The 25,136-nt window shown below is 37.9% G+C and overlaps 1 protein-coding gene across 1 annotated transcript in view; it reads left to right on the forward strand.

Annotated features, from left to right (window-relative positions):
* Positions 1–25,136, forward strand: part of PIK3C2G (phosphatidylinositol-4-phosphate 3-kinase catalytic subunit type 2 gamma) — a 195,393-nt gene that overhangs the window by 24,881 nt on the left and 145,376 nt on the right. Inside the window, exons 6-10 of the mRNA XM_027665212.1 lie at positions 943–1,013; positions 4,247–4,310; positions 9,123–9,245; positions 16,099–16,126; positions 24,252–24,447. Of these exons, the coding sequence (XP_027521013.1) occupies positions 943–1,013; positions 4,247–4,310; positions 9,123–9,245; positions 16,099–16,126; positions 24,252–24,447 (482 nt within the window). The remainder of the gene's footprint in view (positions 1–942; positions 1,014–4,246; positions 4,311–9,122; positions 9,246–16,098; positions 16,127–24,251; positions 24,448–25,136) is intronic.

Genomic DNA, 25,136 nt, shown 5'->3' on the forward strand with positions numbered 1-25,136 from the left:
ACTGGAATGTTAATTAGCTTCCACTCAGTGGGGAGCTCCCCAGATTCCCGAGACCTTTGATAGATGACTCTGGGTGTACTGCCATAAGATCTGCTAGCTCCTTTAGTACTCTGGGATGAATCCCACCAAGGCCACATGGACTTAGGAACATTTGAGTGATGTAGCTGGTCCCTTACAATTTCTATATCCACAAAGAGAAAGCCACTGTTGCCACAGTTGTGCTCCTCCAGCTCAGAGGACCGGAGAGTCCAAGAATTATCACCAGTATGAAAGACTGAGACAGAAAAAGCATTGAATGCCTCTGCTTTTTCTGCATGCCCATTTGCCAGGGGACCATCTTCATCAAGTGTGGGTCCAGTGTTTTCCTAGGGCCTCCATTTACTACTGACATACTTAAAAAAATCCCTTCTTGCTTTCTGGCACAACAAAAGCTGGTGGAAGAAATGCCCAGTTCCCTCAAGAAGGAAAGCCTCTCACTCCCCTGGGTCAAATTTTCCCTCACAGCTTACCTCTACCTCTGCAAGTCATCTCTCCCCTGGCCCACCACCGTATGAAATCAAAGCAGAACTGATGCACGCTGTAGGCAGTGTTGTCTGCCTTTTTTATGGCTCCCAGGTGGATGGGGCACTGGAATATGCTGCTGTCTCCACTTGCCCTGCCTGAATTCAAGTACATCCTGATCCCCTGCTGAATCTAATTTAAAGCTCTACTGCTAAGCCCAGCTCACTTCCTTTCCTGGACACTCTTGCCCCCACTGGTACCTCTATCATACCACCCAGTGTACGAGAAGTATGAGAAGATATTCACTAAATAAAATTTCAGATTGAAACATCCGGAACATACTTAAGAACATTCTGACTTTGGAAAATATAGTGCAAATCTCTCCAACATACATTCTTCTTGTCAGAATGATATATCTCACTATACACTTCTCTTCCACAGTGTGGGGATGACCAAAGAAGGTTCTGTATGAATCAACTGTTAAGAGACACTTGTGCCATGAGACTGACTCGGTAAGCTGGTATTTAGCAGTATTTATGTTTGCAATTGTTTGTATTTGCAGTGAACCTTCTTGCCCCAAAGGACTTCTGTTCCAGAAGTACTGGAGACAGGAATGATACCAAAGAGAAAGAAAATTGTCTCAATATTTTAGATTCTTATTTTGAGACCTTAGTGATTGTTCAGCAAAAATCAATAATCTCTTTTAGATCTCTGTAATTTTTCCTCATTCTCTTCCTTTCATGTCACTGAAGTTTTCATTAGAAATTTCATGTTTCTCAGAGATTCCCATGATTGAAGGTGTCATAATTTTTGAGATTAAATACTGTAAAAATAATAGGTTTGCTCTTCATTAGGTCTGTATTTCCACAGTTGAGTGATCTTCTAAAATTTTTTATTTAATTTTTTTTTATGGAGGGTAGCTATGACAAGCTTTTAACTTGACACTCAGAGTGCATCTGGCTCTAAAGCTAACCTGGGATGGACAAGCACTAAATGAGAGAAGTTCCTTATTCAACTTCCATTATATTCCGTTTCATGCTTTTAGATAAAGAAGTAACACTTCTTTAACACTTTTTGTGATGTTTTTTGTCTATGTGTTATAAAGTACTTTGCCAGCAATGGTAAATGCCACACCTGGAGGCAAATATAGAGGTAGTGACTTGTTCAAGGTACCTGGTGCTTACTGAGGACCCATCTGGTTTCCTGGGACTGTGGCCTAAATTTCCATTCTGAAAAAGTATTGCTATAAAGTATTTTAAAGATAACGAGTCGATGAATTTTAGGACCACAGAGAATGTCTGCAGAACAGGATCACTTACTGTAGGTCCCCCTGAGCCCACTTTTCTCCAAGCTAAACAATCCCATCTCCCTCAGCTACTCCTTGTAACACTTGTGCTCCAGACCCTTCCCCAGCTCTGTTGCCCTTCCCTGGACACGCTCCAACACCATATTTATACACAGCTATCAAAGATGTACAAATAGGAAGTATGTCTGTGTAATAACATACAGGTGTTATTAGTTACCTAGCAGGCAAAGATATTCAGGATAGCATTGGTAGCAGTACTCCAATCATTGTTACAAGTTCCTGGATTTGTTTCCTAATAATTATGTAAAATTATGGCTACTATATACAGAAAATTCCCTGGGGAAGAATAAACTGATGGAAAACATGCTAATTTTTTAAACTATCATTATAACTAATAAAATTATTCTGTAACCTGCATTTAGGCCAAGTATGCTAATAAACATGCTTACCTGGATGTAAAAAATCAACAAGGCAAGCTCACATGTTCAGAACTACTTTCGAGCTGGGCAATGCTATGGAAAAGGTGTTATGCCTGGAGATTTGGTCAAAGCAGAGCGACAGCTTGTATTAGCTGTGATTTAACAGGATTACAGGAGGAATTGCCAGGCAGCTACTCCACACACAAAAAGCCTGGCTAGATAAAGCTAGTGCAGATTGGAAATAAAAAGCTGTAAAGGCAGAACTACCTTTAGGAGGAAGTGAATAGTAGCGTCTGCAGGGAAATGCACCATGGTATTGGCACAGGGAAGGCCACCTAACATTTCTCTATGATTATTTCAGTGCAGTGATTCTCCTTGTCCTGCTATATAGATAATGGAAGCCTAACTGTGTACCTTGAAACCTGTACTTTAAGGCCCTGCTTGCAACCCTCATCTCTGATTTCTCAGCCCAGCTGAGATCCATGAGGACACACACAATTTCTCTGTAAACAATAGTCCATTTACTCTGAAGAAATCAAAACACTTTTGTGACTTTCAGCTACCAGAGTGCAATGGGGGTAGGAGAGTGGGGGGGTTTCCCTTCTAAGCCTTCTGAAGAGGGAGAACCCTGACAGAAGATGATTGGGGGATACAGGAATGCAAAAAAGTCAAGAATAAAGTAAAGAATAGAGTAAAACAAATAATACTTTCTTCATTAATTGCAGCTGAAGGTAGTTCAGTTGCAATTGAATATAAATTGCAATTTCCACTTTTTCATAAAAGCATGTGCAAACCCTTACTTACTTCTGATGACCATCAAGGCAATAATGTGTCAGTAGGGTAGGCAGGGTGTAAAAGTGGGGATTAGGGTTTCCATATCCTTTCCTAGTGATTTGACCCTAGAGAGGAGACTGACACAGAAATGCATCTGTGAGTCAGACATTAGCTTTGTCTCACAGGTATCTTTTTTTGGTTTGTTCCAGCTGACAAATAATCGACAGCCAGAATTTCACAGTGCTCGAAACACAGAAAATTACACAAACGCTTCCTAAAAGCAAACCTCTGATTTTAGTTATCCACTGGTGATAGCACTTGGAGCCTGTGGTCCTGAAATGGTGAGATTTACAGCTGAAGCATCAGTCCTGGAGTTCAGTGTAGAAAATGTATGCTCCTCTTCATAATCCTAACTAATTTAGTGAAGCTTTGCTAAGACGCAGCAATCTGCTTGTGCAGACTTTGTGGTAATTTGATGTGTAGCATGACAAAGATGTGGAACCATAGAGTGGCATAAGTCTGTCTACAGAAGTTAAACAAATTCACAGCTTAGGTAAGGCTAAGGAAAAGGCAGTTGCTGAAACAGTTTGAGAATGAGAACTGTATGCAAATAAAGTTTAGTGGACTATGTAGCAATGGTTTTCCTTTTTATGACACACTGTTTTATACTTGTGATTTAGTATGGACTTCTGAAATGTAGAGCTTTTCCAGATGTTTTGCAGATTTTTTTACCTGTTTCTCAGCAACTTTAGTCTGTGAAGCGATTGAGAAAGAAGGCATTGAATCATAAAATCATTTAAGTTGGAAAAAACCTTTAAAATCATCAAGTCTAGCCATAAGAAAGTAGCACATACTTAAGCCCATCCTTCTTCAAGGTAGTATTTAAGCACTTGCTTAACCTTAAAGAGTAAAATAAATGGGATGTGAAGTTCAATAGACACTGAAATAGCAAATTACTTCTTGGAGTTCTTTAACTTGGGAAACTTGTATCTTCCATGTATATGTAGATTTTTTGCATGTAGTCTTTGTGGCAAATAACTACCAAAAAACATGAAGATCCAGACTCAATTACATGATGTCTGCATGCACATTTGTCCTTATTTTATGCCAACATAAAAACACTGTCAATTAAGCTATTCCAGACTTACAGAATGTGAAAGGAAAAAAAAGGAAAAAAGAGTCAAACCTGTTCTCTTTACCTAATTGTTATTAACTTGATGTTGGTTTTTTTTTTTCTGATTTCCAGGCAGAACCTTTTCTCTGTTATTATGAACTATAGAGATCAAGTGGAATATCTGTTGCAAAATGAGGTATTTTTCTCAGTTTGTTATACCAGAAAAGCATTAACATCTATGTGAAAGGTATCTAATTATTAATCTGTCTCAGATGCAATTAAGAAAGACTTTTAATTAAGGCTGTTTAATCTGACTTTGAAAGGATATAAATTCTCTTAATAAACTTGGCTTGAAGTTAGGAAGAAGGTGCTACAAATTTAAAATATCAAAGGTGACTAAGTGTCAAAGAACCTGTAAATAAAACAAGGATCATTTGGGTTGACAGTATAATATTTGAAATTAGTAGAGGTATAAGGCATTATATGTATCTGCAAAATTTGTTCCTGATTTTCAAACGCACAAGCCTAATGTTTACATATTTAGGATATATATGCAAGCATGTGATACTTTGAAAGATTAGGTTTAGACAGCAAAACTCCCAGGAGATTTTATTTTAAAGCATTGTGGGCTGCCAATTGAATGCTACATCCTTAAAGGAAAAATCTTTTAAGAAATCTTGTCTGCTAACTAGTGTTTTAAGGACAAGTGTCTAAAGGAAAAATTGAGTCATATCTTGGAAGAAACCTTGTGATTATTGGATCTGAATTTCAGATTGTCATTATAACTGACTTTCAAGGGTTTAAAACTAGAAAGAAAACAAAAGGTGTTGGTAAAATCAAAGAATACTGATGTAGCATGGAGATATTCCAGGGCATCCCTTCCAGAGTTATAACTCATTATGCTAAATTATGGATCTCTTTGAAATGTATGTTAAAACATAAAATTAATATTTTGTTTCTGAACTCTGTCACTTATGTTTAAGTCCAGATTTTAATCTCTCTGGATATTCTTGATCCATGGGTGTTTCTATTTTGAATTGCCAGAAAACATACACTTGCATATAACTGTGTATACATGCACACACTATATATAAATGCACATCTACATGAATACATAAATATGTATCAATAAGTATGTAACTAAATATATAGAGATAAAAATATTCTACATTTTTATGTAAGTCTTTGATACTTTTTCAAAATGCATGCAAATTTATAAGCTTTTGAACTGTGCCTTGCTACAAAGTAAAGCTCTGGGCCTGATAACTGTGTAGGTATTCACTGAATTTTCCTTTGTAAGCAACGTCTCAAAGGAAAGTATTTAGTGTATAAAATGTGATGCAGCCATAACCATTTGGAAAATTGAGGTCCCCAAGCTGAAATGTGCATATATATTTCCTTACTGAAGTAGACCCATCAGGGTAGTTATTTACATTCACTTGAAATTTTAGGGCCTAAAGTGAGAAGATTCTAAATTCAAAGAAGGCTGTAACCTCAACATTAATGAGACTTTGCAATCTACCCTCTGCAACTGATGCTGTGTAGCTATTCCTCAGACCTATAATGAAACACTCTTAAATTTGTTTTTGCCAAAGACTTTTACCTTGAGTAAGCAGTTTCTTGAAATCATTAACTTTTTATAAAGGGAAGGAAGTACGTTTTTCAAATATTCATACTATCTAAAAAATATGTGTGTGTCTAGAGCTAAATTTCTCTGTAGTTAATTTTTTTTAATAAGGTCTTGCCTACTCTGGGACACTCAATAAAGTTCATATGAATTGCTTAAAAGAGCAGTATTGCAAATTAATTATATGGGTCAGATCACCATGCAGATGTTTTCATTCAAAGGCATCAGCATATGGAGCTTTTTCAAACCTGCAGTAATTAAAACTAGTGTTATTAATTTGTTTTAATAAATGGCTAAAAATTATGGAGCTGTAATGTAATAACTTACAAATATGTAGTAAAGAAAGCAAAAAATGAGCATCCTTTTTTTTTGGCCTTTGAATCCTTGTTTATTTATTTTCTCTAACTTCTTACTAGATTCCTTGAAGAAAGTTTAAAATTCAGATCTTTATAACTGCCCCATATCCCAAGGCTGCACAGGAGCAGTTATGTTGATTTTTAAAACTAGCACTTGCAGCACTGGGAGGGTTGTTGCCCTTCTCTGATTCACCTCAATCCACCCTCAGCACACACTGAAATTCAAAGCAGTGGGAGTTACTCACCAAATTAAGTGCACACGTACCTGCTGAAGTTCTGTACTCAGCTGGAAGTTCCTTAAGCATTGGTTTTAATCAGACAGATCTTGAGATTCTCAGTTTAAAAAAAACAAATCAATTTTGCACATTTATCTGCATATTTCTGAATTTACTTGTTCAAAGACTTGGAGACACCAATACTTTTGACTTTTGTGACAAGCCCACTGTCATTATTAATAATGGTAAATAAATAGAAAATTCATTTTAAGATGGGTAATGCCTCTATAAAACAGAAATGGAAAAAAAAATATTAAGGTATTTGGCACAGGGAGGGGATTGGTGCTCTTAGAGTTGAAATGTAAAGAGTGTTCCCAGAGTCAACCAACCAGCCCTTTTGATTGCCCTGATAATCACTTGGCATGCATTTTATTTAAAAACCTATTCAGAATGTGCTATTGCTGTAGCAGAGACTTTGTAAATTTTTTATACAGAACGCAGAAGTTCTAGAATGAAGTAACATTCCTTTAATCATATAAATAATTGAAACACCAAAATATCTTTCTAAGGCTCTGCTGGTATTTAAATACGTAGAGGCAAAATTACAAGTTGCTGACTGTAATTGGAATTTCAGAAGACATGAAACTTCTGCAAGAAATTAATCTCTGTCTTCCCTTTCTTGGGACAGAAATCGATGTCCTACTCTACATATGAAAAAAGAAAACTCTTTACATGATAATGTCCCAACAGAGAAACAGTGTGAAAGAAGTCACCATTCATATTATAGAGTATTACATAATTTTTTTATATGCTTATTCTCCTTCATCTGCAATATGCTCTTCAGAAATAGCTACCATAAAAACAATGTGTATAGTATACTAGCTTCTATAAATATTAAGTACTTGATAATTTATCTATAAAGGGAATAGCATATTAAACAGAAATTGATACATCCCTCAAGATATCCAGCTCTCTTTATGGAATAGTATGTATATGTACAAAAATATATAAACTGTGGGTTTGGTTTAATTTTTTTTATTTTTCCCTGTCTAGAGAGCTGTTTCTCTACTCAAGGATTACTTTTGTGTGTGCCCATTGCTTGTGTACTGCTCAGTAATCTCCCTGCATAAATGTATTTACAGGCATAAAATCCCATGTTCTAATAACCCATGCCCCCCCCATGAAGAGGAAAAATGCTAAATTAAAATGTCTTTAAATTAAATGCTGAATTAGAATAATATTTAATATTCATTAAAAACTCTATACAGTAATTAAATATATATATGTACATGTGTTTAAATATAGACAGACATTTCTTCAACAACTCAGAGTAAACCAGCATGTATAATGCTTTGGGTTTGTCAGTTTTACACACAGTAGCAAAGCCATGCCATTTTTATGGGTTCCTACTTCAGCTGGCAATATATGCATGCACAGAGAGTAAATCTTGTAAGAGTTCAATTATAAAAACATGTTAAGAAAGAAATAAAAAAGAAAGGAAATGTCCTCTTTGTAAACTGATAGAACAGTCAATCAACTTCAGACCAAAGGAGAGTCTAAAGTTCTCAAGAGATCACAGTCAACCATAGCCTTTTCCTCTCTAGAACCTGTAGTATGAAAAGACATTGCTGTCCTTAATTGCTAAAAACCCCAACGACTTATATTTATAAGAATCTGATCACCAAATATTTGAGGATATTTTATCATTCATTCCTGCTTTAGTTCTGCTGAAGGCAGATAATGTGGAATTGGTCACCTCAATATATTTTTATATTTATTTGTATTAATGACAGGTGTTAGCCTTCTTGGTACAGTCTGCACGTGAACCTTAAACTCGGAACCAGAAAGTTCATCTTAGTACAGTTTTTCTTTTTGAGGCATGAAATGGATGAGTTAGAGAAATGGTTTTATCGGTACACAGACATGCTATAGTGCACTAAAAGGAACATTTATCAGTACAGAAACATGGAGAATATTTATAGGAGAGCTTCTGTGTGTTCAGAGAATGTATTTTAAGGTTTAATGAAGTGATAGAACTATGCAGGAAACCCATGAATTTTTATTTCTTTATTTATTTTCCTGAACATAGAGTACTTGATGTTTGAATATTGCATTTTCCTTCCTTTGAGATCCAAATTTTTTTTCCTTGAATTCCCCAAAGTATTTCTGAAATTATTCATCTAGAAATTATTTTCATATGGTAATATTTAAAGGTCTCAATTTATGATCAATAGGATTTAATAGTTTTAACTGTATGTATATTTTTGCAGAAAGCTAGTTGCAGAAGTACTCAGTCCACAGGTGTCAGATTATGCAGCTTCCCACACAGTCACTATTTTTAGGAGGAACATGGCTGTTTTCCAGCTCTCACAGAGATGGGTAGGAGACAATAGTGAGGATAAATTCAGAGAATCATAAAACCTCAGAAAGCTTGTGAATCTCTTGGGTTCAGGCTTCCTCAAAAGCTTCTTTACAGTGCTTCTACACTCGTGACATTCAGACAAACCAATGTTTTGCCTTCAGATCAGTCCTTAATACCAAATTTGTTGCAGTTTTCAACAAGCAAAATAATTATTTTGTAGAAAATAATTGGACTTCAACAAAAATTGTGGTCTCCTTAAGAAACTGTTGGTCATTAGTGATTTCAGTGTAGCCAGACTAATGAATGGGGTGTTTGAATTTTGCTTGAGCAGATACGATTTTCTACACAGTCACTGGCATGAAGTTTATGGTAAGGCATTTCTGATAAATGCTTTGAGTCTACTGTTTGCCTTTTTTTTTTTTTTTTCTCCTTTCTTTGCTGTCAACAGCATCAAGTTGATTATGTGATTGAAGCAGCTAAAGCAATCTGCAGTGTCCTCTGCTTTGTGGAAACCAGAGACATCACTGATGCAGTCAAGAAACTCAGTGCGTTGCCACTTGTGAAAGCACAGGTAAAAGAAGCACATTGATGTCCTGTTTTTCTCCTTGAAACTGAAACTTGAATGGGTTTCACTAATTTTTTGATTGATCAACTCCACTTACTGTCTTGCTATGTGTTTTCCCTTTGACAAATATTAGGTAAGAGGCACTACAAAGAAAGAAAAGAATGTTGACAGTGTGCAACAGAAGAGCAGCGGAAGACTTGTTTTGTGTTTAACTGTAACTGATATTCTCTTCTGGTTCTTCTTTCTAATTCCTACTGAACATACAAATCTCAGCCTCACCACATCACCTATTTACCAAATTGTGATTTCAAAGTGTTAGATTTTTATATTTTAGCATATGTTTTTAACAAAAATAAAAAAATAGCCCAGCTTGTTTTTCTGTAAATGTCACCTGAATTTTGAGATTATTTTCAGATTGAAATGTTTCTGCTATTTATGCAGAAAAGGACCAGCATCACACAGTCCTGATTTTAGCTGAAATACTCTTAAAACACAGAAATGGGTTTTTCAGGAGTTTTTGGAACTTTCCCATTTGTTCCAGTTTGTGAACTGGGACTTTGGAGGGCAGTACCTGTTCTCAGTTTCTTCATCATCAGCTGCTTTGGTACAACCTCAGACAAGTCACTATGACCTGATTTACAGAAGTTCTGAGCACCCAAAAATTCTTCTGAAGTCAGCATCTTGAAGATGCAGGTGCTCAGCAAATTTGAAAATCAAGCCATTAATCACTTGGATTTAGTCTGGTATAGTCATAAGTCACGCTAATTCTTTCAAACTGTAATGAAATTCCCTCTTCACACTTTTTTAAAAAAGATTAAGAAGTTATTAAGAAATTTTCTTCTTTCCATATGTGGTCTTTTGTCATTCTTTCTCATGGCAAATGCTGTTTAGAAAAACATGCCAAACTGGGTGGGATGTTTGTGTTCAGAATGTTACCTCCTTACCAAACTTTTATTCTTTCTCCTTAGTATTTCTTGGTTTTGATTTTGTTTTTTTTCTCATGCCTTGTGACATGTGTAAGAACACCTATGACAGGGAAGTAAACAACGGGATAATTAGTATTAACTGAATTAATTAGTTAGTGTTAATTAGAAACACATCTAGCTAAATAAGTGGAACTTAATTATCCCTGATATGCTGTGAGACTGGGAAAAGTTAGTGTAATTCTTTTCATAGCATTCCTTGTGTCATAGGACTGATACATATAAATTCTGTACTGTCATCTATATACATTTACTCTTAGCAGGTTCAAACCCTCCAACAGTCACCATCATACAGAGGCAAACTTCTTTCTGAGAGCTGAAAAGACTTCCCAAAGAGCAAAAAGTATATTAGTTGAAAAGGCTCCAGTGATGTTCAGAAAACCTCTTTTCTTAAATCTCTGCATTTTTAGCCTCTGTTTATTCCTCTGAGATGGGGTAAGGGGGAGGGAACAGCTTCCACCTTAAAGTACAGGAACCCAAGCAAATAGTCTCTAGAACATCAGTGTAGCTCTCTGCAGGTCTGGGTTGTAAGTAAATTGTAAGTAAATCCCTGCACTATGTTTCTGGAGCAGAGGACACAGGTTCCACAGAGCTGATGCTGCATGTCCCTGGGCAGAACTCCTGAGGCCTTCTGGTGTTGGTTATATGGTGTTGGTGCTGTCTCTCTGAAGGCTGGCAAGTGTTCTGAAGGACCAAGCTGCAAGAAACAACATAGCTTTAGGGTTTTTGTTTGTTGCTCAGACCTGACCAGCTGATTCACTTAAACCTCTTCTCTTGCTTCCTTTCTAGGTCATGACTCACTGTAAGTCTTGTTTCTATAGCATCCTAAATATTTTCATATCTGCTTCAGCATTCAATTATTAGAAGTCACTATTGGGGATAAATTCCTGCATAAATGGTTCTGCACAGCACACATCTTATGTGGCATGTTGTGGAATTAAATGGAAATAAGTATATCTCCACTTAAAGAAAGTTTTTCCTGTATATAAGAGGGCAAATACAGTGGAAAAAGAGATAAAAGAAGTAACAAGGGATTCATGTGGTCTGCTTTTCAGTTAAACTCCAGACTGTCCTGAGAAGCATCAGGATGGATCAGCATCTTCTCCTTAAGAAAAGTATTTTGCTAACACAGAATGTTTCTTAAGAGGTAGATAAAGAGCTGGGTCCAGTTAAAATATAGAAAGGACAGTAATAGAACTTCCCTGTAGAAAGGAGAGAGCAGAAGAACTGTATTGGGACTAATTTGCTAAAAGATTTTTTTTAATATTTTTTTTTTATTATTTTATTTTGTAAGAAAAATTTAGTGTATTTTTTCTTCGAGTGTTCGGGTCAGCTCTGTGAACTCAATGTGTAAACTGCCTCCTATGACTGACTTACATAAACTGAGTATCCCCGAGTCCATTTTCAGCCCCATCCTCTCTGAATTTGAGCAGAGAAATAGATACAGCGGTTAAAGAGCCAAATCAGTTCCTATTAGTGTGGCTTGTCCTGAATAGTCAAAAAACCCCATGTCATGTCATGAAGAATGAGATAATGGGGTAAAAAACAAAGAGTACAGCTCACCTTTTTCAAGTGTAAGGTTTCTGTTGATGTTCGTGTTTGCTTCTGATTGTCTTCAGAATGAGTGTTATTGAGAATTATTTTAGAGATTAAGTGATTGCTACTAGGCAAATAATGGAATTATGAGCTTATCTATCCTGTTATAAAAACAAACAAAGAAACCCCAGTGCTCTGTGTTCCTCTTTTGCTCATTCTCCAACATGTGTCAAATTTCCAACTCCACCATATAGACAGTCTCCAATATATACAGGTTCTGCTGAACCAACTTCACATACTTCCCTGCACAGAGGGGGTAATTACACTTTCCTTTTTCTGTTTCCCCTATTTAGGTTATAAGCCCTTCAGAGCAAGGAACAACTCTCCTTATCTGTGTGTACAGTCTCCAGCACAGCAGAGTGCTGGTCCTGGCTGTGATCTCCAGAGGCTAAAAATGATAAGTGGTGGTGGTGGTGATGATAATGATGCTGTTTGTTTCTTTGTAATGAGCAAAGTCATACTGATCCTGCATACCCTCTTCTGAATGTTAAAAATATTGTGTCCTGATTGAATAGTCTTAAAATATTTTTCTGTCCTAATATTCGGTAAGAAGCTGCTCCACGTTTCTCTTGAAGACTCCTGACTAGACTGCTACTCATTTTTTAGAGTTTTTAAATTATTGAGGTTTTGTTCCCTTAACATTGCTTTTCAAGCTTGGTTAGCTGAACTGGTTGTCTCTCTCTTGAAACCTTCCTGTAAAAGCTGCCTGTGACCTTTCCTGACACTCTGCTCCCTCTTACTCCCTCTTTGCTGAACCAGACTTGACTAACAACTGGCTTCAAACAAGTGAAGGGGGATTAAAAAAAAAAAAAAGAGTCCAACTATTCCTGCAGCAGCAAATGCCTTTTCCTCCTTTGAGAAATAGTTGCTAGGACAGTCGATTAGACTGCAGCAATCTAGAAAATGTTCAGGTTTGAGTCTATATGGAACTTCATCATTCTCAGCAACTGAACTATAAATGTCATGAAAGCAGTAGAGTATGTTTCTGCATGTTTTGTAACCTGAACACCTCCATTTTATGAAAATAAAGGTTACACATTATATGCAACTATCTCATGTATAGAATAGAACATAAGCATAACAAATCAGATTGTATCTATATTTATCAATATTTATCCAAAGACAATGGACCAGCTTTCCTGCCTGTAGCAACATATGTGGTCAAAATTAGTACTTAATTAGTTGTTTGGAGTACGACTTCTCTAAACCTCTTTTTGAGTTAAACTCGAATTGTAGGGTCAATTTGTGTGAATATGGGCACTGACAAAATTATTAAATATTGCAATGTCAGTGTATCTTGACAGATTGCTTGAATTGTTTCTATTATGTCCATCAGCATAGTACCAAAACGTTTTTTTAGGTAGAAGAGAGACTTTTTTTCAGACAAGCAGATAACTTGCACCACAAGTTTAGTGACATTTTTGAGGTTACCTGTTACATCTCAAGTGCTGCAGCATTACACATCAGGTAAAGGAGAAATGCCAAAAAAAAAAAATCTAATTGCTTTTTCACCATGGTTTCCTGATGCTTTAGTGTAATGTATGGTGTGGTTTTGCGTGGAATACTTTTTAACACATCCATTTGGCACATGTGCACATAATGCCTTAGGGAAACCACTGCTTAGTTCTTCCAATGTAAATTATGTAGGGTGCCAGTATATATTTGTTTATACATATCTGTACATGTGTGCTTGCGTACTTGGAAAGAAATTTCAATGTGCTTCTATTTAATTCTGGTTTTATTTAAAAAAAAAAAAGAAAAAGAAACTTACTTTCAGTCTTCTATGTTTAATTAAATTGTACTTATTACCTCCTTACTGCCTCCTCACTGCCAGTGCTGTGCATTCCTGTACCATGGTTAAGGGATTATGAAAGCAACTGGCACCAGTGATAGTTTCTTCTTAGCTGATTGCATCTCTTTATAAATGTGATTCATTTAGTCTCTAACCAGCCTAACCTGGGATTTTAAAATCTGTTCAGGGGAGACTCTGGGCCTGATGCACAATTAAAGTTTTTCATCTGTCTTTCTTTTTTTCCCCCCTTCCTTTCTTACAGCAGCTCACAAAAAGTCCTAGGAGATCAAATCCTGCCAGAACAAGCACTAATCCACTATATATTAAACAGGCTACACTATGTTGAAATTACAAGTGCTGTGCCAAAAGGTTGTTTACTTTCCAAAATTTGAGAGAATTGAACAAAGGTCTCTGTTCCCATTTGTCTCACTGCATTATAAAGATTGTGAAAACGTAATTCTCAGCCTGAATGTCGCTTTTCTCCCCTCAAGTAAGCATTTGACTTCTTCTGTTCATATTTACCAGAAAAATGCTTGCAGCTCCAAACTGGGTACTAGAGGGAGAACGTGCATCCAGCATTGTATTTCTTATGCCACCTCTGCATGCTTTGTAATTTTTAAGAAGCATCATGCTGAATACATATGTAAAAACATGAAGCATTCTCAACCCACTGCAAAGAGATTAATGACTGTAGAGGACAGTAAACCTTTCAGGGACATGGGTTCAAACAGCACGAGCCATGAGCAATGCTGAAACATAGAAATAACTTTCTAGTCTCTCTGGTCAAGATCTGCGACTCAGTAACTTATTTCTGTGTCACTTTGGTAGATGCAGGTCTGATCACAGAATATTCTGAGTTGGAAGGGATCCGCAAGGATCACTGAGTCCGACTCCCGGCCCTGCACAGGACCATCCCCAAGAGTCACACCATGTGCCTGAGAGTGTTGTTCAAACATTTCTTGAACTCTGTCAGGCTCGGTGCTGTGACCACTTACCTGGGGAGCCTGTTTGAGTGCCCAACCACCCTCTAGATGAAAAACCTTTTTCTAATACCCAACGTATCCCTCCCCTGAAACAACTTCAGGCCATTCCCTCGGGTCCTGTCACTGGTCACAACAGAGAAGTGTCTGCCCCTCACGAGGAAGTTGTACCTGCAGTGAGGTCTCTCCTCAGTCTCCTCCAGGTTGAACAGACTAAGTGACCTCAGCCGCTCTTCATATGGCTTCCCCTCAAGGCCCTTCACCATCTTTGTAGCCCTCATTTGGACTTCCTAGTAACTTTCTATCATTATTATATGGTGGCACCCAAAACTGCCATAATATGCAAGGTGAGGCTGCCTCAGTGCAGAGCTGAGCGGGACAATCCCCTCCCTTGACCTGCTGGCAATTCTTTACCTGAAGCCCCCCAGGACATGGTTGGCCCTCCTGGCTGCCAGGGCACTGCTGACTCATGTCTGAGCCAGGTGAAGATGGGGCAGACTGAGCAGCTGGTGCTCAGGCAGGGGAAGGTGTGCCCACACTTGCCTTTGGGCCAAGGCTGGGTCCCACCTGTGGCCCCAGGGCTGATGGTGCTGCCAGGAGATGCAGAACTACCTGTTATGACAGTTTTTCCTCTGTGGACAGGGAGGCACAAGCAGTGTCACAGTATTTAATTCTGCCCAGAGCAAGGTCTGATGGATGACAGTTATTGTGCCTGGGGATTTAATAAAGCAGCATTAAAAAAAAACAAAAACCAAAAAGTTTAATTAGGCTGGTCAGTTCAGTCTAAATAACTGGCCTGACCTTTCAGCAGATATAAGCACACAGAAGTTCCTGCTGACAGCAGTGGGATATGAGAGGTGGGAATCTAGATTTTGCCTTAATGTTAGGGATAAAGAGCTGTGTTTAGACACCAAGGGCCTAAACAGCCTCTAAATCCCCACACCTAGTATTTCCTGTTGGCTGCCTTTGGCTAGCTGCCTGCTCAAAGGCCACTGAAGAGCATAGCTGTTTTTGCTAATTTGTCACAGGAATGTAGGTGAAATGAAGGGCACTTGAGTGGAGACTTGTTGCTCCTCAGCTTTGAAAGGATGCTGAGGCTCTGCTCACTCAGCATGGTTTGGGTTTCATGTCTGAATGTGTAAGGCATGCAAAGGGATGGAGAGGGAATTCTTACCTCTGTTATACCAACACAGAGGCTGAGAATGTGTATGTGCCTCTAATGTTGATAAGTGCTTCTTTTTTTATTTTGACATACCCAAATGCTGTCAGAAATCAGGTCCTGAGTGACTTGTCTGAGATGGTAGAGGAAGCAGGTGGAAGAGCTGGAGAAAGGAGGTCCTGGTACTGTGAATCCCAGTTATGTCTCTTGTCATTGTAACAATAAAATATGTCCTTCCTCATTTTCACCTTATTTTCCACGAGTACTACTCCTATAACCATTATAAGTGCTACCTGGTCTTTTCTGAAGTAACTGATTACTTCTTTCCCCTCTGATTTTGTCCTTATAGGATTCACTTCAAAGTGTGGAAACACCCAGCAAAGGTAAAGTGTTATTTTTAAAATATGTTAATTCAAGATATATCATCAGAAAACACATTTTGCTATTTGTTTGTATTACTGAACTGGTAGAGTTGGCATATTGCTGACATTTACATATTTAGTCGTATTAGAAAGTAGTTATGACAAGTTAAAAGTGTAAGTAAAAGAGCATTTCCAAAAACTAATCTGGAGACTCAAAATATGGAGAATGAATAGTAGAGTGAAAGAACTGATTACAGTAAGTGGTGGTCATGGCAGTTGTCTTTAATTCCAGCTTTTCATATGGAGAAAAGGAAAAATAATGAACTTTGTGGAAGCCTAAAAAATTACTTTTCTGTATGACTTTTCCACTTGGCTCCAATAACTTTCATTCTCTTTCCTTAAGCTTTAGTTCTTTGTGATCTTTTGTTGTACAGATAGTGTTTTGTCTAATGACAGACTGTCATAAAAAGAGTAGGTTAAATAACAGTAATGGACAAAATCATAGGCCCTTCCTTATTTAATTCCTCAGTTAAAAATAGCTTAGACTCACTGGCTGATGCCCAGCACTGTTGGCATTACTGTGAAGCACCTCACAGACCAAGGGATGAGCAGGAGTCTGTTCTGCCATGGGTTGGATTCCAGGAGGGCTCACCCACATCAGGGTTCCTGCCACACTGGGTCCTGCTCTACCCCTCATGCAGCTGGGAGTGTTACAAGGGTGCTGTCAGAGGTCCCTCCAGCTGAGCACTGGGGTGGGCTGGGATGTGCTCAGGAACTTTGATCTCTTTCCATTTTGTCTGAGGAAAAAAAAGTGGCCTCTGAAATGCTTTTTTTCCCTCTTTCCTCTGTGTGCTTTTCTCCGACTGCAGGGTGCTCAGAGAGGCAAAAAGGTGAACCAACCACAAAGGCTGCAGCAGCTTTTCAAACCACGGAGGTGGTTCAAATGCAGGTTTTCAAATGCCAGGCTTGTTGTTTCAGCATTATTCAACTTCATGAACAGCAAAAAAAGAAACAGCAATTACATTTGTAAGCTGCCAGGAAAAACTAAGCAGCTGGAGGGCCAGGAGAGTGGGGGGAGAACATGCAGGTGCAGAAGGGAGAAGGCAAATACAGTTTGTAGGATACTTCTGCCTTGGATATGGTCCTTTATCCTGTGCATTTTTTTAATGCTCTTGATGGCAACTAATTGCTACTGCTGAAAGAATGAATAGTTACTAATCAACATCTACCTTAGAAACATCCTCTGTACACTGTTCAGAAAACCTGACTGGAAAGGATCTAAAACATTCCTCTACTGAAAGATATTTCCCAATTTGGATTCCATTGAATCAGCAGCTTCCTCAAGGAAAATCTGATTCACTGAATAACAGTAAAGGATGCAGTGTTTACTCCTTACTTCTCTGTACATATTTGTTTGTGTCAGGAAACCTTCAATTGTGAAGTGTTATGCTTCTCTTTGTTCTTGGCACACCCTAATTTCAAAACAATTGCAGAATCCTTTTGGTAGTGTAATATTAGAAAGTACAACTTACTGATTGCAAGCCAGAACTTGCCAGGCCATTAGTCATTCCGTAGAGAAGTCTATATTCAAAGTTGTCCAAGGTAACCAATTTTCCAACTGCCCTCTTATGTGCACTGATATAGATTTAATGTATGTTTTAACATGCTACATGCCCTGCATCTGCACTTATTTAATAAATTTCTAAAAGTCAGCAAAATATTTAAGGTTAGGCTAATGAACTAGCATATCAAAGCTGGTGTTAAGATAGTGCCTGAGAAAAACAAAGTGTAAGTGCAATGACCAAAACTGATCCACTGGAACGTAGGCCCAACCTTCAAGAAGTGGGTAAAGCCAAATTACACGTCTTTTGTTTTGAGGATGACAAGCTCTCTTTAGTCCCTTTCTGCTCAGTGCTCCCTTTCGTGATAATGCCATGAGGCCTCCCATCCATTGATCTAGGGACACTGAGCCTGAGAGGAATCCAGATGATATTTTCACCTGCTGAAGCTAGAAGTAAAAATTTAATAGGTGGTGAGTTGTATATTCCTGCTGAAATCACCTTTGTGTTTCCTTTTCCACCTCATTTGTGTCCCACCCTTTTTTTTACTTTATTAGGCTTAGCAGTCTAGGATTGCAGCCATGCAAAAATCTGCAAGCCTCTGACCCAAAATTAAAGGAAAATCACAGCCTTAGCTCAGTGCTGCTAAATCTTTCCAGATCTCTGGGAAACTTAAACCTAAGTGCTTGGCTTTCTCGAGCAGCACAGTTGCAGATTAAGTCAGCATTCACAGCCAAGGAGGAGACAGACTGCATTTCCCATTTGTACTGTTCTTTTCTGTCTCTTCTATGTATTTGTGTTTATCTTGAAGAAAACAGGATCAAATTTGAACAGCAAGAGCAACTACCAGTTACTCCAACTAACAATTTCCTTTACCTTCCCTCTTTTTTCCCCAAGTAGTAGTTATTACCCTGAGTATCATAAAAGAGTTTTGGTTTTCTTCATTATATCTTCTCCCTACCACAATAGAAGAAAAGATAAAGGATACTATTAAAATTAAAACTTCACTTAATAATTTGCTTAGAAACTGCTTTAATCATTTCCTTTAATAAAAAATTTTCAGAGGTTTATTATTAGTCATTTACCATGGACTAAGCAAGTCAAAGACTATATTCAGCATATCTAGCCTTGATTTAGTGTTGCAATAACTGCCTCTATTAAGAGTTATCTCTGTAGAACAATTTATTCCATTGCTGTGAATAAAACAGTACTTATCCATGTTATGCCTAAGTCTGGATCATGTTCTTCTTCCTCTGTGTGAAGTCCTTAGAAAATTATATTGCTTTAGTGCTTAAAATATTTTTTTATTTCTTCTTAGATGTGAGGAACTATAGGCATTTCTAGACATGAGAACCTTTTTCAGCATCAAGTGTTCACAGAAAATAAAGACTGAGATTACTTAAGTTAATAGATATTTAGCACTGGAGTTTGCTGCAGTCCAGAGTATGAAAAGATGGCAGACTGGTACAAAACTGAGTCTGCATGTTCCTCAAAAGCTGATGAATGAATGTTTATTCAGTGTCTACAGCCTTGCTACTTCAGGCAGGGATTTCAGGAGATCAGACATAATAAGCAGCTTTTGGAATTTGATCAGTAGTTGTTTGGGACCTGTCCAGAAAGTCTAGTACACGTCAAGAACAACAGTCTTTTCCAGTTGAATTGCTGCAGTCACTATCTCTTCAAATAAATGCAGACCTGTATTGTTAACAATGAAATCAGCATTATATTTGAAGAGTGTAAAGGTTCCCTAACTGTGCATGGGATTTGATAGTTGCTTCTAGACCTTCAGTTAGAAGCAACTGTTTAGAACAGAAAGTTATAAAAAATAGAAAGAGGAAGAAAGGGGAAAAATGAAAGGTCTTTTTTTTAAGGTTTTCCTTAAAGTTGAAAACTCCACTTCCTTCCTTTCTTATCACAAACCCATTATATTTTTGTTTTGGAAATAACACTTTTTGTTCTGCAATATGGAAGAATGTCAAGGGCTTTTTATTGATTGCATTTCATCTCTGTAAGTGTCTCGTCTGCATTGTTTTCAAATCAGAGCATGGCTCTTCACCTTTAAGTTGTTGCTGTGTTACATTCTGATATGTTGGTCTTAAAGCCAGAGGCTTTTTAATCAGGACCAATTTTGAAATAATTGCAACCCTCCAGTTCTTCAAAAAAATTAGGCAGAAGTTACCAAGGCCTTATAAAGCATATAGGAGCAGAGACATTTTTGATAATAGGAGAGCAGATTTTTAAGTTGCTTTCAAGGGGTAATTCATAGGACTCTTGAACTAGTAGGAAGAAACAATATGGTAAATATTGGTGTTTGGAAGCTGCATCCTATCACTATTTGCATTACAGACTTTTCAGGTTTTTCCTCTTTCTTATTACAATGATCTAGTTAATGCTGCTTAGCACTTTACTGAAATGTTAGGGGGTCTTTTCCTGTGGTTTTTTTTGTTTGTTTTTATGGGGGGTTGGAGGGGTTTGTGTGTGTGTGATATAAACTGTATTCAAGATTTTTCTCCTTTTTTTCTCTCTGAAAATAAGTTGGAAAGAAAAATATAAAGCTCCATTTCTCAGAAATATTTTTAATGTGTCAAAAAGGTCTTAAGCCTTCATTCTAAATTCTGTTCAACTAGATATTTGTCGTGTTTTAACCAGACAAAACGTGTAGAGAGTCAGAGAAGGTGTTTAACACGTATTGAATTGACATCATCTGCTGATGCAGTAACAGCAAAGTACCTGCTCCATTGGAAGGTCTGGCACTAAAATGTGAATTATAATACTGGACTGAAAAGAAGAAAATAAGTGGTTTTCTGTAAGGAGTACACCAGTTCCTTACTAAATCCTGAAGGCACCTGCAGGTATATTCATTAATACTTTCAGGGATGGTGCAGGTTGTTCTGCTTCTGACCAAAGGTGAAATTTATTCCTTCAGACTTCATGTACAAGGAGCGTGTCAGAAATAAGCATATCTGGCAGCTGTGGTTAAAGTTCACTTCCCTCGTTCTCATCTCATTTCTGCAAGTCTGATTTCTTCTCACCTTCAGTGAGAAGGTGATGGCAAATAATTTCACAGCAGAAGTAAATTACGAGGTTTGAGTTGTGAGATTATTAATCTTGGTCACAGTTCACTTTGCAGTGTGGTCTGTTCATTGTCTCCTCCCTACTGGCTATGACTGGGACATCTTTCTAGAAAATAAGTTCTGATACAGCTGCAACGGTGAATCTGCTGTAGGAAGTCCATAGCCTGTGCTATGTAAATCAGTGAAACAGTCTTTTCTCATCTGAGATTTATTAATCATAAAAGTCATCAAACCCAGTAAAGTTCTCTGGCTTCAGGAATGAGCGATATAATTTCAGTTTACCAAATCCTATTCAGCAGCTCATAAAAATGCAGTGTAAAAATGCTGACCAAGTTTTATGAGTAATGGGCATTTACAGACTACCCAAGATGTTTGTCTCTAATTCAATTAATTGCTACTGGTTTTAATGAGTGAAGAATGGGGTTTGAAAAAGGGTTGACTCAGGCACAGAAACCATAGAGTTTTTTTAAAACTGAGACTAATGAGAGTGAGAAAATGAACGTTGAAAAAAAATCCTGGACCGGGTTGTACTTGGACATTTGCTTATACCTGAGGACTTCTGTTCCTGAGATTATCTTCATTCTGCATCTCCTAATAATTAGATGAATAATGCTGAAATTCATTTGATTCCCTTGGCTGGCAGCTGAACTGATTGCTCCTTATTTCTCTATTACTGTCTTCACCCCTTCCATGCCATTATAGCAAGAGGCAGCCTGTAGTGCCCATCTCAGGCCCTGTTTCCAGACTGACTCCATTTCTGCAGTCAGGCACAGACCCAGCACGCCCTCGAGGGAAAGATGGAAATTTGAGAGAGAGAGAGAGGAAAAGGAATAACGTTTCCCAGCTCCCCTTAGAGGGAGTCTCATGGACATTGTCTGCAGCTAAGTGAAGACTTTTAACCTTGCTCCATCTCCCCACATAGTGATACAGTGGGCAGTTCTCTGACAGCCAGAGGACTTTTTGCACCTCATCACTGACAGATAGAAGCATGTTATAATAATTATGGCAAAAATTTCCCCTCAATTTTGGTGGGTTTTCTTTAGTTTGGTTGAGTTTTCTGTTTGCTTGTCTGGTTTTTAGATATCTGACATTCTGCTTGGTAACAGGTAAATCACGAGAATAGTTTTTCTTCAAACATGGTCAATGGACAAGATAGCTTGGATATAGTGATAGGCACCTTGCATCTTACACAATTCCTTGCCTGGCATGTGTAAATTTTCTGTTATAGAAAATACTCACCCTGTTGTGTATGTTTCTCCTGACTTTCCTTTTTTGGGAATCCTTTGTCCAAGGAGTATTCCCTTCTTTCTCTGGCTTAGCTGAGATATAACACATTCCCTCTTGTTCTGGAGACAAAATTTGAAACGTTGCCTTAAATCCTATGTATAAAAACAACCTGTTATAAAAACAGTCTGTTTCCACAGATTCTGAACTATGTTTTACCCTCTTCTGGAGAAAACGCTGGGAAGGTTCCACTCAGCAATCATTGACTGCAGCAGGCCAATTTGCATAAATAAGGATTTTGCTGTTACACTATATCTACCTATCAGCCACTTTGAACAGCTTGGAGACGGGGATTTCCCAAGTAGCTGTTTGCTCTAAATGTAAATAGTGTGGTACTTTTCAGATAAGGTGAGAAGTACTGGTTCAAACCATAGTCAGCTGATGTCCTCTTCTGGACCACTTAAGGCTCTATATGTATGACTAAAGGTAAGGTCTGGGAATGTAAAAGAATTCAGTGCAAATTAAAGATTTAGTTAGGAAGGTAATAAGTGATGACACATCCAAGAGAACTGGCTGTAAGAATGAAATGGTATTCTAGGGGAAAAATCATTAGAGGAAAAGATTTATTCAAAACAGTTATGATGGAGGATGATAAACGGTGAAAATGCTGAAGAGAATAAATAAAAAAGTAATTAAAAACAAGTGCTAGACAGAGAGGTATACACAGAGAGTAAAAGGGCTGAGTTTTCTTAACCTGTTAGTCTCTAAAATGATTCAGTTTTCGTATGTGGAAGGTGATTACAACATACCAAGGTGTAGTAGTCTAGGCAGTCCTTCATGTGTGCAATAATTTGCTGTCAATATTTTCAGTAGCAAACCCCACTATATGTCAAACTATCTCAGTTTTATGTATATTTCTATTGTTACATAGTTAAAATTTGTCTATTATAAAATGAAGACTGAAATAATTTCTTGGCACTGTTTGCCATGCACTTTGTGACTCAGTAGTTCTGAATATTTGCTAGTTTAAAGGCAAAAGGTATCAAAGAAGGAGAATAAAATTCCAGACTGAGGATAGGGGTTTTTGGCTGCATTTCTGTCAGGAAACTGAGATAGCTAACTCCAGTGAATTGTGGTATCTGTACGTGATGTTGGGCAGGATTCCTGCATCTATTCCAAGTATAAAAACCAATAGATGTCTCAGACTTCCTATTCCTGGGTTGTTTCATTTTTTTTTTCCCCCTATAGTCACTATTAGTTAATAGATAGCTGCTGACTACAGTGGGCACACAAGTTTACGGAGCATGTCAGGAGCTGTAACAAGTGGTGAGAGTATGTTCTTGATCATGTAGAAACCCAAGAGTTAGAGGGGTGAAAAAAGGAGAAATTGTCTTCCTCTTGGAAGGCTAATCATCTTGATCTTGGAATGATATAATGTACTATGACACTTTCTCTCTCAACCTGTCCCTTGCCTTAGAAATGGGTGCTCTTAACAGCTCTCTTCACTCGATAGAGGCTGCCAGGACTGGGGATTTTAATTTACGCTGGTAATCAGGCGATCCCAAGCTGCTCCAAAAACAGAGAGAGGAAAGATAGATAAAAGTCAATAATTGCACAAAAAAAAAAAAAAAAAAAAGGCATTGCAGAGCTGAAAACAGAGGAAATAACAGAAATAAAGGTGTGATATTTCATATATATTTCTGCATTTCATATGTATTCCTATGGGTATGTATTTCAGTGTCCCTTGTTGTGTAGTGTTATCACCAGTCCATGACCATCTGAGTGCTGACTATGTCTCATTGTGGCTGCTATTGTGTGTGTTTTGTGAATTGTTTACCTACAGTTACAACAGCTTATGGTCTTAAAATTTAACCAGTGCCTTTTCTCCACTCTACTGCTGCATTACCAGTTCCCTTGAAGTAGCTACTTAGTGCTGAAGTCAAAAAACACCTCCTTAATAAAAATCCTCCCAGCACTAAAATTCACAGACTGAAATGGCATCTCTGAGGCACACACTAACTTGCTGTAGTTGAAAATGCTTACTTTGAAAATGCCTTAATTTGAAAGCACTGTAATGAAAGACTGTTAATGATACACCAGAAATGAGCTAAGGCTGCTTTCAGAAGCACAGATGGCTAATTGGCTTCAGTTGGTAGGTTATGTCATTTTAATTAAATTTTATTAGGGAAGCATTTGAAAGCTCTAACTGATGGTTTAAGATAAATATGGTTCTTCATAAATGACCTATTGCTAACCTTTATTTATTTCTCTCTCTCCTCTCAGTGTTAATAGAGGCTACTGTGACTGAGCTCTCCCTGGCCATCTCTCGTCTCATCCATGTTTACAGCAGCAGCTTTGATGCAAATTTCCAGCTTGCCAGCATACCCAAAAGCCCTTCCTGTGCAGACATCAGTCTCGATTCCCAGCTCAGCTTCACTGTTTATGCTGCCCATAACATCCCAGAAGCCTGGGTGAACAGGTAGGAGGAGGTCCAGCAAGTGTTCACAAAAACACTCTTTCATCAGATATTTTTCACAGATACCAGCTTAGCTCTGTTGCTTTGGTGATACTTTTATATTAATGTTAGAGACTGAGTGGGTGTAATTCTACTGCTTTTCTAGCATGAACTGCATTTATTTAAGCTTGACTAGCTAGGAGACTTCCAGGCCCCATAGGTAGATGGAGAATCAGGGAGGTAGCCTGGCTGATTGCCCTTGACCAGTGTGGAAGGATGGTAATGGAAACAACCTCAGAGCACTGGCCTTGATGGGTGTGTTCAGAAATGCTTCCATGACTGACTTGCTCGGTGGGAAGGAGGAATGGGTGTGTACTGCAGGCCAAGAGAGTTTGGGCTGAGACTTTGTGTGGTCTCTGCAGCACAAGTAACTGAAAGGGTTGAAGGCCAGCTAACCCAGTTAAACAGAGGGGTGATTCTGCTTCAACCCAACCTGAATGAGGCTTTCTCAGCAACTTTTCCTCTTGGTGTATTCAGCATTACATGGCTAAGCATCTGCATTGACTATCCTCTTTATGGAAGGTGATTAAAATAAATGTAGTTTGCAGATCCAAGTATAGCTGGTATAGCAGCGTAACATAAAAAAGAAAGAAGGAGATAACTTTAATAAAAAGCTGATAGGAACATTCTCTTCTGTATTGGTGAAATTTGGT

The sequence above is a fragment of the Corapipo altera genome, unplaced genomic scaffold (genome assembly GCF_003945725.1).
Source record: "Corapipo altera isolate COAL_440 unplaced genomic scaffold, ASM394572v1 1, whole genome shotgun sequence".
Taxonomy (NCBI): domain Eukaryota; kingdom Metazoa; phylum Chordata; class Aves; order Passeriformes; family Pipridae; genus Corapipo; species Corapipo altera.